At 31.8% G+C, this 12,885-nt stretch overlaps 3 protein-coding genes across 5 annotated transcripts; all 3 read right to left on the reverse strand.

Annotated features, from left to right (window-relative positions):
- Positions 1-467: 467 nt before the first annotated feature.
- Positions 468-1,573, reverse strand: LOC145556580 (protein PLANT CADMIUM RESISTANCE 2-like). Its single transcript, XM_081618230.1, has 4 exons — positions 1,367-1,573; positions 1,203-1,274; positions 830-1,042; positions 468-729 (listed from the first exon to the last, which is right to left on the reverse strand). The coding sequence occupies exons 1-4, from the start codon at positions 1,503-1,505 to the stop codon at positions 653-655; spliced, it is 501 nt and encodes a 166-aa protein (XP_081474356.1). The 5' UTR covers positions 1,506-1,573; the 3' UTR covers positions 468-652.
- A 2,300-nt stretch (positions 1,574-3,873) lies between these two features.
- On the reverse strand, positions 3,874-6,752 carry LOC145556581 (cell number regulator 9-like). Of its 3 annotated transcripts, none has more exons than XM_081618233.1 (5): positions 6,591-6,752; positions 6,241-6,312; positions 5,802-6,014; positions 5,445-5,535; positions 3,874-3,944 (listed from the first exon to the last, which is right to left on the reverse strand). In XM_081618233.1, the coding sequence occupies exons 1-4, from the start codon at positions 6,667-6,669 to the stop codon at positions 5,462-5,464; spliced, it is 438 nt and encodes a 145-aa protein (XP_081474359.1). In that variant the 5' UTR covers positions 6,670-6,752; the 3' UTR covers positions 3,874-3,944; positions 5,445-5,461. The 3 variants fall into 3 exon arrangements, with proteins under 3 accessions (XP_081474359.1, XP_081474360.1, XP_081474358.1); XM_081618234.1 differs by lacking the exon at positions 3,874-3,944 and adding an exon at positions 4,850-4,879; XM_081618232.1 differs by lacking the exon at positions 3,874-3,944 and having other exon boundaries at positions 5,279-5,535.
- A 3,849-nt stretch (positions 6,753-10,601) lies between these two features.
- Positions 10,602-12,448, reverse strand: LOC145556582 (protein PLANT CADMIUM RESISTANCE 2-like). The gene is made up of 4 exons (XM_081618235.1): positions 12,285-12,448; positions 11,987-12,058; positions 11,619-11,831; positions 10,602-10,806 (listed from the first exon to the last, which is right to left on the reverse strand). The coding sequence occupies exons 1-4, from the start codon at positions 12,421-12,423 to the stop codon at positions 10,724-10,726; spliced, it is 507 nt and encodes a 168-aa protein (XP_081474361.1). The 5' UTR covers positions 12,424-12,448; the 3' UTR covers positions 10,602-10,723.
- Positions 12,449-12,885: the final 437 nt, after the last annotated feature.

The following is a 12,885-nucleotide window of genomic DNA, read 5'->3' on the forward strand; positions in this document are numbered from 1 at the left end:
AATAGTCGTTTGAAATCATCTTAGGACTTGGGAATTGGGATAATGGGATTGCCAATTTGCCATTCCATTTTCGTCACTTACTCATTTTAATTTGTAAGTTTTATTGATCATATTATATTTCATATTTTATGAATACTTTTATTTTTGTTGAACAGGGCTTAGTCCTTAAAGTCCTTACAAAAAAAGTGACGCTAGCTAATTTATTTATCAAAATAAAAGAATATAAAAAATGCAAATATTTATAACAGCTTGGGAGATAGACGAATAGACGATCTATACAAGCTCATATAAAATAAAAAAAAATTAAAAAAAAAAAAGAAAAAAAAAGACTATTTCTTACATAAGCAAGTTGAGTAATCAAACCGGCTCAAACTTTACAAAGAAAACTTGAATAAAATCACACAAGATGATACATTTAATTTCCCTCTCAAATACTGGTCAAAAAAAAAAAAAAACAAAACAAAAAACAAAACATACATTCGATCACTTGAAATCGGGAGAAAAACTCTAACCACTAGAGCTATTCCTCACTTTCACAAAACATATATTCATCATACGGAATAGTATACATTCATTATGTTATTTTACAAATATATATGATTTTTTTTTTCAAGTTATCTCCCAAGGTTACTCATAAAAAAAATCATCCGGCTTATCGAGTCATGCCACCTGGCACCGATGGAGCCATCACGGTTCCTTGATTTTGTCTTTGCACATTACCATGCCAACCTATAATAAACAACATAATTTATAATTTGTTGAAAATCTATTTTAATAAATGTTGAACAAATCAAATAAAAGAGAGATTAATAATAAAATAATATATTACCAAGGGGAAGATCATAGCCTAGGCGTTGAAGCTCACGGTACTCTTGGCATAATGCACAATACTCGCACCAAAAATGGATACAACAATCTCCGAAACAATCCTCTGGCATTCCCATTTGGGCCTTCATTTTTGATCGATATGCGCATGAATATATGGATTGAAACCCCGTCAGGCCCAAAAGTAGTGCATATAACGCCCCACTCACTCCACATGCTACATTTCACGACAAAATGTACAATCAATTGACATGTAAACTTTTTATTAGAAACGGAGATAGTAATTTTATTTTAAGGATAATGTTTATTTATAAAGTAAAATGTGAAGATCGATATATTATATTATAGTATATTAAATATTATGGTGTTATACTTACATGAGGAGCCTCTATCAACTATCTCAGCTATTCGTCCAAATGTGATACATGGGCACCAACAAGTCATGCAACCTGTTTGTGTACATGTACGGAGTAGAATGTAAGATGGTGTAATTTTGCGTATTATATTATACGTACCTAGGCCGGGTCAAAGGGGGACATACAAAGAGAAGGATCAGAGAAACAATCACAAAGACCGGTAGAGAAGTTTGCAACAGCAGCACCGGGTTGATTCAGGGGTTGAAATGGAGGAGCATTCGGCACGGCCACCGGAACTCCCATTGCTGGTTGTTGTTGCTTCATGACTTAATGATACAATTAAGCAATAAAATTAGCCACAAATTATAATTATTGTGGCTTATAAATTTGGATTAATTGCTTAATGAACAAAGTTGCTTAAGAATAGGAGAGTATATATAGGTAGAGTGTATTGGCTTGAAATCTCAAAGAATATGTCATACTTTTACTGGTCTTGGAGGCCAATTGAATAGGTACTTATCAGTGAATCAATTATACTTTACTTAATCAACGCTTAATTCATTTAAATTTTATAATGTGTTAGTAAATAACTAAATATAGCTTAGTCAAGATGTAAATATCAGGAATGGACTGTCAAAATATACTCCTAGCTTTAAATAATGAATGAAACTAACATGGAATCATACACTGTCTCCATCCTTTATTATTACTCCGTATTTTTTTTAGAAAGGGTAAGCTAAGGCTTTGGGCTTGACTTTTAGGGTTTTTTTAAAGGTCAAGTGATGTAGATAAAATTTGATCTCAGGTCTTGAATATCATCCACCTATTAAAATTTTTAATCAACTATATTAGTTAATTATCTACAAACTTTAGTTAGCCTGATATTATGAGTATAGTAGAATTTGCTTGATCTATTACAGATTTAAAGAGGTGATTTAATATCGTGTCGGATCAAGGTAAAGTATAAAAAACTAACACTTTTAAAAAAAAATTCGTTAAAGTTTTAAAAGTAAAAAGACAAGATCCATAACACTTCGCAAGTCCAAAGGAAGTTCCATCCCAAAACTATATGGTAATAGAATGAGTAATCTTTTAGCATTATAAAGTGTTTAACTCTCTCTTCTTTTATCAATGTGGGACTCTTACATATATTATTTGGCGGGATAAACTTCAACAGTATTGCTTCGCCATATGATTCATCGCATTGTTTATGCATGGCTTCGCTGTGCGTACAGTAGCATCACTAGAAAGCTCGCCTAGTTTCGCAATTGAACCTCTAGATATTATATTGCATGGTACTCTTTGATTGGGTGCAGAGGCCAAACATATTGTGATATAGAGGCCAAACATGACAACTTAATATTGGTACCACTAAGATGTGAAATGTTCCATTGAAAGTGGAGTAGTATTATAAATGGTTATAATGGTATTAAAAATTGTTACAATGATATAATTTTGAAGCTAATATATACTACGTATGTACCAGGTTGTGGAATTGTACCATTAATAGTATAACGGTATTATAATTGGTTGTAATGGAAATTAAATGACTACAATGATACAACTAAAATCTGAAAATTAAAATAGAAAAAATGTGGTCCTATACTCCTATCACCTTATGCTCTGGTTATGCACCAGCAAATAATACATAACAATACTCCATTTAAAACTCCTACGAGGTAATCCGTAGTTATTAGACAAGCAAACAAGTAGATGAATTAAAAATTATACTTGTATTAGATTATGGAAATTGGAAAGATAGATACAACACCAAGTCTATGCATATATATATATTATTATATGATGAGAAATCTCTTATAACAAATTACAGCTTGCAATGCCAATGCCACACACAATACCAAAATAATTGAATTGGGAAAAAACACAAAAGAATCACACAACCAATAATGAACTATTCAACATTCTTAACACAAGAGATGAATAATATATATATCCCATCTAATCACCACCCCCACCACCACCACCGCCGCCACATCCTCCTCCTCCTCCATCTCCATCTCCACCGCCGAAACCACCACCACGACCCCAACGCCGCCGTCTTCTTGGATGACCAAAGTGATCAGCACAAGCAACTAAAATCATTGACATGATTGAAATAGACAAAACCATCAAACATATCAACACCAAGACACCCTCAATGCTTCCAAGCAACTCAAAACCACCATTCCATATTAAAGCATTCTCACCATGCTTAGAACTTAGAAACCTCACCATTTTATCACACTTAATAAATTAGCTCCTTTATTATTTTCTTCCTTAGTTTTTATACATGGGCTCTTACATATCATCATATCTATATATGTTGTTGACTAATTAAAAATATTAAATTAAAGTAATAATGTATCTTAATATATTGTGTTACCTTCTTTGAAAGTTCAGCAAGTTTATAGACATTGATAAAGTCCTAGATCGATCAATATAATTATTTTGATAAAATAAAAATCCATATACATTTGACAATGAAAATAGATATATAGATGTACAAAATTATAAAATAACAAGTCTATGTATTTACATATGATATCTATCACTTACATAGTTACAAGATTACAACATATACAACAAATAATAATCCAACAATATGTAGGATAGAAAGAGGCTACACAACCAACAAGGTTTGACTTTTTCTAACGTACAACACCCCCTCCACCACAGCCACATCCTCCTCCTCCTCCGTCTCCATCGTCGACATCACCACCACCACCACATCTACAACGAACGCGTGCGTCGTCTTTGAGGTTACTTAGTGATGACTAACACACTCCCAATGCTTCTAAGAAATCCAAAACCAGCAATCCAGTACGGAATAGAGTCACCATGCACATAAGAAACCTCACCATTTTATTTAATCACAAAATTTAAATAATAATTTCTCCTCTTTGTTTCTATTTTTCTCTCCTTTAATTTTTATGTGTGTTTGAATTGTGTTTTATTTTTAGGCCGGCCCTCTTAGATTAATTGAAGGTCTCCTAAGGAATAGATCGCCATAAGCCAGGGCATTATATATTACATTAGAGTAAAGATATGGATATATATATTCAATAAATTATATTTAATCATAATATTTAAAAAACAATCCAGAAAAATACTAGTTTATCAATTTGATGAAAACAAATTTTGTTTATCAAATGACAAAATGGTAAATAAATCAATAATTTTGTAGTATTAAATATGGATCCTACTATTGTTGATTTATTTATGAAAATGTCATGATTACTGGACATATATATATTATTTTATTTATCATTTTGCCATTTGATATCAAATTGATTTATTGGGACTACATGCCTAACCTGATTGGAGCTGAACTAAACTGTTTATTGAGGCTAAACTGAACTAAATTCTTTATGAGAGCATGAAATTAGAAACTAAAATGAAGTGATTGGAGCTGAATTAAACTAAACTGAACTGAAATTAAGCTAAGAGAACAAGTCCTACCTCTTTAAAATCCATCAATCTTTTTTCTTTTTTTTTTTTTTTTTTTGTATGTGTGTGTTTTCCTAAAAGATTATTAGATGATTATTGTAGGGGTTTTTTTAATCACCATGCTGACTTGTTAAATAATTGTAATTTATAGGTACTGTATAAAAACTTGAGTCATACACTCATACTCCATAGTTCTTTAATTTGATGATATATTAATCTGTACACCGTATATATGTTTTGAGTACGTCTCACTGTTAATCACATGTGAATTGTTCTTGTTCAATTTCTTATTAGAGAAAGAAGACAAAAGATATCACTTTACACTTTAGAGCAATTACACTTATTGTTACCAATTATTGGTCCAATTAATTTTAGTATAGAATATGAATATCCTTTAGGCTTGTAAGTAGCCTAAATTTAACAATACGTATAACGCGATACAAATCAAATACACAATGGATGTCAAATGGTAATAATCACTTTATTCTCTTACCATATACTATGTATATTTTAAGTATTTTCTATGATTGCGTATAAAACATAATCATGTGCTTCAACCATCAGCTAATTTAAATCTTTTGGTTGAGATGGTCCTTTAACACATTATATGTGGATTATCAACATAAAAGTAGATGATGGACATACACAAGTAATGCATTGATACAAAAATTGAGATAGACTAGGGGTATATCAAAGAAAATTAAAGCTACATACAACATATTGAGTACGTATATATTATCATACCATATACTCTGTATATACATACGAGTATACATAGAGAGCAAAGATAATTTCTCATCCTCCATTTTGTTGTACCTTGTACGTGAGATTTATTATCTAATCATGCCCACAGGTATTTGAGGAGGCACAGTGGAAGGCTTTTGTCTCTCCATATTTCCTTCCCATCCTAGACACAATACAATGACAAACTTTAATTATTATCACATAAATTTCTAATAAAGTAAATATTCATTTTTTAAAAAATATATATATTAGGAAAAGTAAAAGACTATTCAATGAACCTAATAAACCCATAACATGTTCCCCGGTCCCACCTTAGGAGCTAGGATTATTGGGACAGAAGGGATAAGGGTAAGGGAATCCCCAAATAACCTCGACGATTTGTCAAAACGTGATGTATATAGAGATCAGAGATGAGTTATAGATAGTTACCAAGAGCAGGGTTGTAGCCACGGAGTTTAAGCTCGCGGTACTCTTGAGCCAAGGCACAACATTGACAAAAGAAGTGGATGCAACAATCCTCACAGGTGCTTTCCGGAATCCCAAAATGAGCCTTAAGCTTTGCACGGTATGTGCATGTGTAAATCCATTGAAACCCTACAAAGGTTGCAAGTACCAAGTAGAAGGTTCCTGCAACACAACATGCTGCACCACCAAATTCATTTTTAATTTTTAAACATTTACAATTAATTAATTAATTAATTAATTTGTTACAATATTGTATATATTAGTATCAGAAAAATAAATTTATTTACGGAGTAACATAAAAACAATGGTTAATTAATCACATATGGAGTACTTATATTCTTATATACGTAACGTATATTAGTATATATGATAGCATATCGATCGATGTCAATATAAAACTTACATAATGAGCCTTGGTCGACAATCTCTGCAATTCGTCCAAAGGAAATGCAGGGGCAACAAAATGTAAGAAGACCTGCAAAAAAATTTGAATTTTGAAATAAGGGTGATACTTTAACATTATACGGAGTAGTTATGCTACTCCGTGGTTTATACTATTATCATGTAAGATTTTGTTCAATTAATATTTGGTCCGAAATTGAAATACTTCATATTTACTTTAATCAATTTTTTTACATAAATAAAGATAATTATTAGTAATGGTAAAATTAAAATTATTCATATTTTGAAATCGTTTTGTGAGATAAAAATCGAAATGAGTAGTAGAATAATGAGTTGATGAGCAGTGCTTACAGCTTGAACAATCGGAGCAACAATCACAAAGACCGGTAGTAAAGTCACTAGTAGCTGGTTGATGCTCTGCCTGTTTCATAGTGATGAATGTATGATAGATAAACCAATCAAACTAAAATTATTAATTGAAGGACTAAAAAAAAAAAGGTGAAAGATTTCTAATGATTTATTTGGGGAAATTTAGCAACAAATATATAGTGCTAGTTAAAATGCATTTGTATGTAGTGGAAGGTAGGGTCTTCTATGTGTCCATCAAATTAAATCACACTATTATTATAGAAATGTAAGAAATTCAATAAAATATTATTGTCATGTTAGTATGGGTACAAATTATGTTAAACAAATAAGAATGAGATAATTACATACAAACAAACTAGAGATGAAAAATTACGGAGTAATCTATCTATATCTATATCTATACTCTATACTTTAGTATTTAAAATCACAAACCATCATCCCCATCATGCCACATGTAAATTAAAATTTATTTTCATCAATGTCACATGCATGTCACCTCCCTTCATTAATAAAAAAAAAAAAAAAAAACTAAATTTAATTCAATACATGTATAATTGTTCCCTACAAAAAAAAAAAAATGCATATATGAATGTTATTTGATTCATTTTCCCCCAACTTAATATCTCTACAATTACATTCAATTATCACCCATTTCTTCTCCTTTATAAGCTATTTATTTTCCAAATAAAACATATTATAAAACAAAAGTTATTATTGTACTCCTTATAAAGATCCCGTGCATTGCACGGGTCAGAAGGCTAGTTGATATTTAAATGAGTAACTCATTTAACCATAAACACAATAATTCTAACTTTATTTTTAGAATCTCAATCTTTAGCCGAAAAGGGTGTAGTAGGTGTGTGGGGTGAATGAACTTGATGATTAGAATGACTTGGATTACATTTTTATGATCGTTACAAAATAAGTTTGAGTAAGTTTAGGCATATATATTCACAAGTTTGAGATGAATAAATCGTGTAGTCATGATTGAGTTTTATTAAACTAGGATAGAATATAAGTCAAAGAAAATACATTATAGTAATTATTGTAGGCACATTCTTTTTATTTATTTTTTTTTGGGGGGGGGGGGGGGGTGAAGGAGAGGGGCAAAGGCGCGAATTAAAGCCTCAAGCAGAACATGTTAGCTAGACTAAAAAAAGAAAAAACAGAAAGAAACCAACCCAACATCCTAAGCCAAAAGCGGGTCATATCACCCCTCCACGGCCCTCCGACACAATTTAGACCAAGTCACTCTACTCAACTCCTCCAATAAAACGGCGTGAAGATTGAGTATCCTTTAGGACCGTCTCAAAGAGAACTAAAGATTGTTTGTCGTTTGTTAGATGTATGATTGGAACTTTGTTGTGCTGCATGCTAATCAGATTATAGCCGAAGAAAAGGGCCAAGGCATATCAACAAGTAGGAAAGCCAAAAAAGAAGTGTTCTACTTGTCTGCCACATGCAAAAAATGTACTAAGTCGTACTAGTTGGACCCCGTTAGTTAGGAAGAGTTTTGGTTTGACGCGTAGACAACATAGTCATATAAACACACGAAGTGACAATCTTTAGCCATATCCATCCATCCTAGGCTCCTAAATAGACATGGACAGACGAGTACGTTTGATTGCATTTTGGTAATTTGGTATAGATGGCCACCATACGGGCTTGATCGAGCATCCAACTAGCTAAATTGGGAGAATTTGGACACAGCCTAAATACAGACTCTCTTAACTAACTAGTACTTGGCTTAATGGTAAAGATTGTGTCTTATAGATAAATTCTTATTAGAGACAACTTAGAAGTGAGGATTCCTTTAATTATTCCTCCTTCCTTGGAGTCTTCCACGCACTAACCTGAGTTGGATTGGCTTATGTGAGATTTGATCAATTCATTAGGGTGTTTAATTGGTTGGTTCTAAAGACGATACACACTAAAATATTAATGGTATGCATAAAGTTTGATATGATTTACCATGTCCATGTCAATAATTGTACTAACCACCAACCATTCCAAGGGAAAAAGGAGGCTAAAGGAATTACTTTTTGTGCTATTGTTGTCAATCAAATGACTATGTAATGTGGATTAAATTTCCACTCTCATTTTTGGTGTCAATCAATTAATTTCTTGATTTCACTAAATTTATTTTATGATAATTGAGAAAATACAAGTCAATCAGGCTGATTTACAGTTTGTGTAAATCAGGGGTCAATTTCGTCTTTTCAGTCATATTAGTAAGGGTAGTTTGGTCAGCTTGTGCAAACGTTGATATTCATTGCCGTTACCACAAATCCACCTCACTCTCTCTCTCACTCTTACTCCCTGCAAATTCACCCCACTCCTTGCAAATCCACCTCCTCCTCCTTCCATTAAAATCAATCAACAAGCACTCCAACAACAACCCAAAAAATTAAATAAAAATGCTTGTTGATTAACCTCATGAAAGCTTGATTAACAACAACAACAATAATCGGTCACTCAAAACCCAGAATTTCAGCTTCCAATCCTAACAAGTAAAGCTTGATTAACCTCATCATCATCATCATCTTCATTCTCACTCCCTCAATTACCACAATTACCACTCAATTCAACCCCCAATTTCTCTCAACCTCCATTTCTATGGAACTCAAGCTCCAAAACCCATCACCCAATTCTGAAATTCCGCAAAAACCCACCTTATATGGCAGTTTAAAATGTCGCCGCAAATGAAATGCTTTCCTTAAAGGGTTGATATGGCCCTAATTTACACTCTATTGAAGTAGGGTGTCTTTTAGTTTCGTCGCGAAGCTGCCATTGTTGGGAAGAAGAGGACGACGGGAAGAACTGAAGAAGAGGACGAAGATCTCAGGCTTTCTGGGTTCGTTCGGCGGAAGGCGTAAAGATGGTGGTGGCTGTGATGGGTTTCAGATGGTGGTCGAAGTGATGGTGACTATGATGGTGTTGGGGTGGAAGATTGGAGAAGATGTTAATAAAATTAAAAAAAAAAAAAAGAAACAGACGTTAGAGTTACTAACGTCTTCAAAACCGAATAGTAGTTAAAATTAATTTATTTGGCAAGAAGGGCCCACAAAAAGCAACTGATCGACAAAATTCATCAATCAGGCTGATTGCCTGAGTTTGCCTCATGATAATTTATGTTCCACATTTTCACACCAAATTCCACACTAACCAAGTCACCACCTTGTATGTATTTGTGGTTAGGGGCCCGGATAAGATAGGTCATGACCCGACCAAACCCTTATAACTTTGGTCACGAATAACATATTCTTAAGGATCCACTAAGATATTATGCTTGACATCATGATTAAAGTTGGGGTTTCGGTGCTCAATCATATAACTGTAGTGCTCCAAGTTATCATTTGCAATATGCAAAGGAATAAACAATTTTCAATTTTTTTTTTTTTTTATTCTTTAATTTAGGGTTTCAGCTAGGAGATTATTTATATATATATTTTGTTTTATAGCATATAATAATGCGTAGTTTTTGAATTATTTATAGTATTTCAAAGAGGAATTAGAATTATTTATAGTATTTCAAAGAGGAATTATTGAAATGATACCATTGGTTTTTAAAGAGTACAATCCGTCAAAAAAAAAAAAAAAAAAAAAAAGGAGTATAAATAAATATGACCATTTTTTTCCTCTTTGTTATTCAAATATAAGATTCTATAAGTTTTTCAAGAGCCTATCAACCTAATTACTTGTCTATTTTAATTTGATCGCATTTCCAAAATTTATCTTCTTACAATCATACAATAGAAGCTCTAATCTGGCTCATGATAGTATTACTAATAGTAAGATAGGGTGCAAAAATTAAAGCGAAACACAATTGTAAATTCACATACCACAAACACTCCATAATAACAATATAAATATTTTAAAGTACAATACACTTTTTTGCATTAATTAGCTAATAAATCTTTTTTTCTTAGTAAGTTGTTTTTTTTTTTTTTTTTTTTTTTTTGAAAGAATTAAGTTGTTAATAAGGAAACGATCTTAAACATTGGGACTTAATGAAGGTATAATTTAGTTCATAAATAGAATTACATAAAAACACAACATACAAAATAGCCAATCAAAGCTAGAAAATGAACTATAAAAGCATATGCATCTTTGATCTAACGGGTCATACCACCCGGCACCACAGGGGGATTATCCATACCCGTGCCCCCGTTTCGCTTCTCCAAATTACCATACCATCCTGTAAACAAAACCATGGATAATAAATAAATTTATAATATTAATTTAATATTACGAAATTTATAAATTAATTCATTATATACAAGTTGACTTACAAATTTGTTAAGATAATTTTAAAAATATATTATTATTCTTCCTTCATTTGTGTAATATACTCTACCTTATTGACTTTAAACATTATTTTCATTTATTTTTTAGTACTCCATCTATACTTTAGTTAATACTCCCTCCCTTTCATAATGTTAGTCCCATATGAAATCAATCACATAAAATAAGAAAACAAATATATTTGGAATCTAACATTAAAGTACAACATAATTCATAATTAGTTTACCTTATTTAACTTTTTTGATTTTTTATTAGGAAAACACAAGTCATAACTGAATAATTTAAGGTAAAAATTTCCTTATTTAGAGTTATGTCATCAATCCACAATCAATTAATTCCAAAACAATCGAGTTATAAATGAAATATATTCAACATGGGTAGATCTTTTTGAAATGTCCAAAATAGTATATGGGACTAACATTATGAAACGGAGGGAGTATGATTTACCTACTATATAAGAAAAAGGACAAAAAAAAATTAAAATCAATTTCTTGTGAGATCGATCATGATTATTAAATTAGTCTCAAGCTATATGTATATGTTCAACACAAAGATGTTAATCAATACTTATTTAAGAGTTAAAGTTGTGTTTTAACCATTTTCATAAGTTGATGTGAAAAATTATTAAAAATACTCACGGAAATTAGTCCTCATACATTGTACATAAAAATAATTAAATAAATAAAAAAGAAAGTGAGTACGTACCTAGAGGAACATCATAACCACGGTGTTGAAGCTCGCGATGCTCTTGACACAAGGCACAAGGGTGGCACCAAATATGGGTGCACAAATCTTGAATAGGACTTGCTGATATTCCATATTGTCGTTTGAGCTTGGTTCTATAGGCGCATGCGTAAACAAAATGTAAACCCGATAGGAATCCAACTATGCCATATAGAGCTCCGCTCACCCCACACGCTGTCATTATTAACAAATTTAGGTCATGTTCGACAATAACTTTTTGAAGTTAATTAGTTTTGATTAAGTTTAAAATTAAAATAAATTAAAGTCAATTATATATTAATGATATGTAAAAACAATTAATAATAAGAATTTGAAGGACAATAACATACATGATAATCCTCTATCAATTATCTCTGCATTTTGCCCGAAGGTAATGCATGGACACCAACTTGTTTGACAACCTGTACAAGAACATACACGTAACAAGGGTTAGTACGTACCAGAAAAAATGTTTAACGGGGTCAAAATACGTGTGATAAACTATTATGGGGTCAAGGAACCCCACTTAATACCCTTCAATCCGCCACAGTGTGACAATCTCATATAGTACCACCTTGAGTTGATATACATACGTGTGTAACATGTTTAAATATGTATGTATTGTGAACACGAAGATAGCAAACTTACATAGTTCGATATCTGAGGTGCAGTCAAGAAGACCGTTAGACCATTGGCCGTGATCATGAGATGGAGTCCCGATCAACGGAGCATATGCCGGTTCAACAGCCGGTGAACCTATCGGAATTACATTTTCCGGCTTCTCCATGTTAATTCTCAAAAAAACTAGAGTTGTGTGGTGATCAAATGAATTAAATGATGACTACTTTATATAATAAAAAGTTTTGCCAAATATCTTACTTAGTAGATAGCCACTAATTATGTGGGATTAAGTCGTTAAAAAATTAATTCAATAATTTGATTATGCAGCATTATTACTATTTCAACTTGGCAAATTAATAACGTAACAACAGTGTTAAATTTTACAACTTGTTGGTCATAGTCTTGACTTTCAAACTTCCAATTATTTTTGAAAAGTCAACTAACCCTTGAAACATAAATTACTCATCTGATAATGGAGACTTCAATTAGTATATATATTACGGAGTACCAAATATTTTCACACAATCAATATTGAGAATATTCTCCCTAACTTATAATAATACTAAAATGTAGTAATTCGATCAGAACGATACAAAACTATAAAAGAAAGTACATAATCTTCAAGATA

The sequence above is a fragment of the Chenopodium album genome, chromosome 8 (assembly GCF_948465745.1).
Source record: "Chenopodium album chromosome 8, dcCheAlbu1.1, whole genome shotgun sequence".
NCBI classification, from domain to species: Eukaryota; Viridiplantae; Streptophyta; class Magnoliopsida; order Caryophyllales; family Amaranthaceae; genus Chenopodium; species Chenopodium album.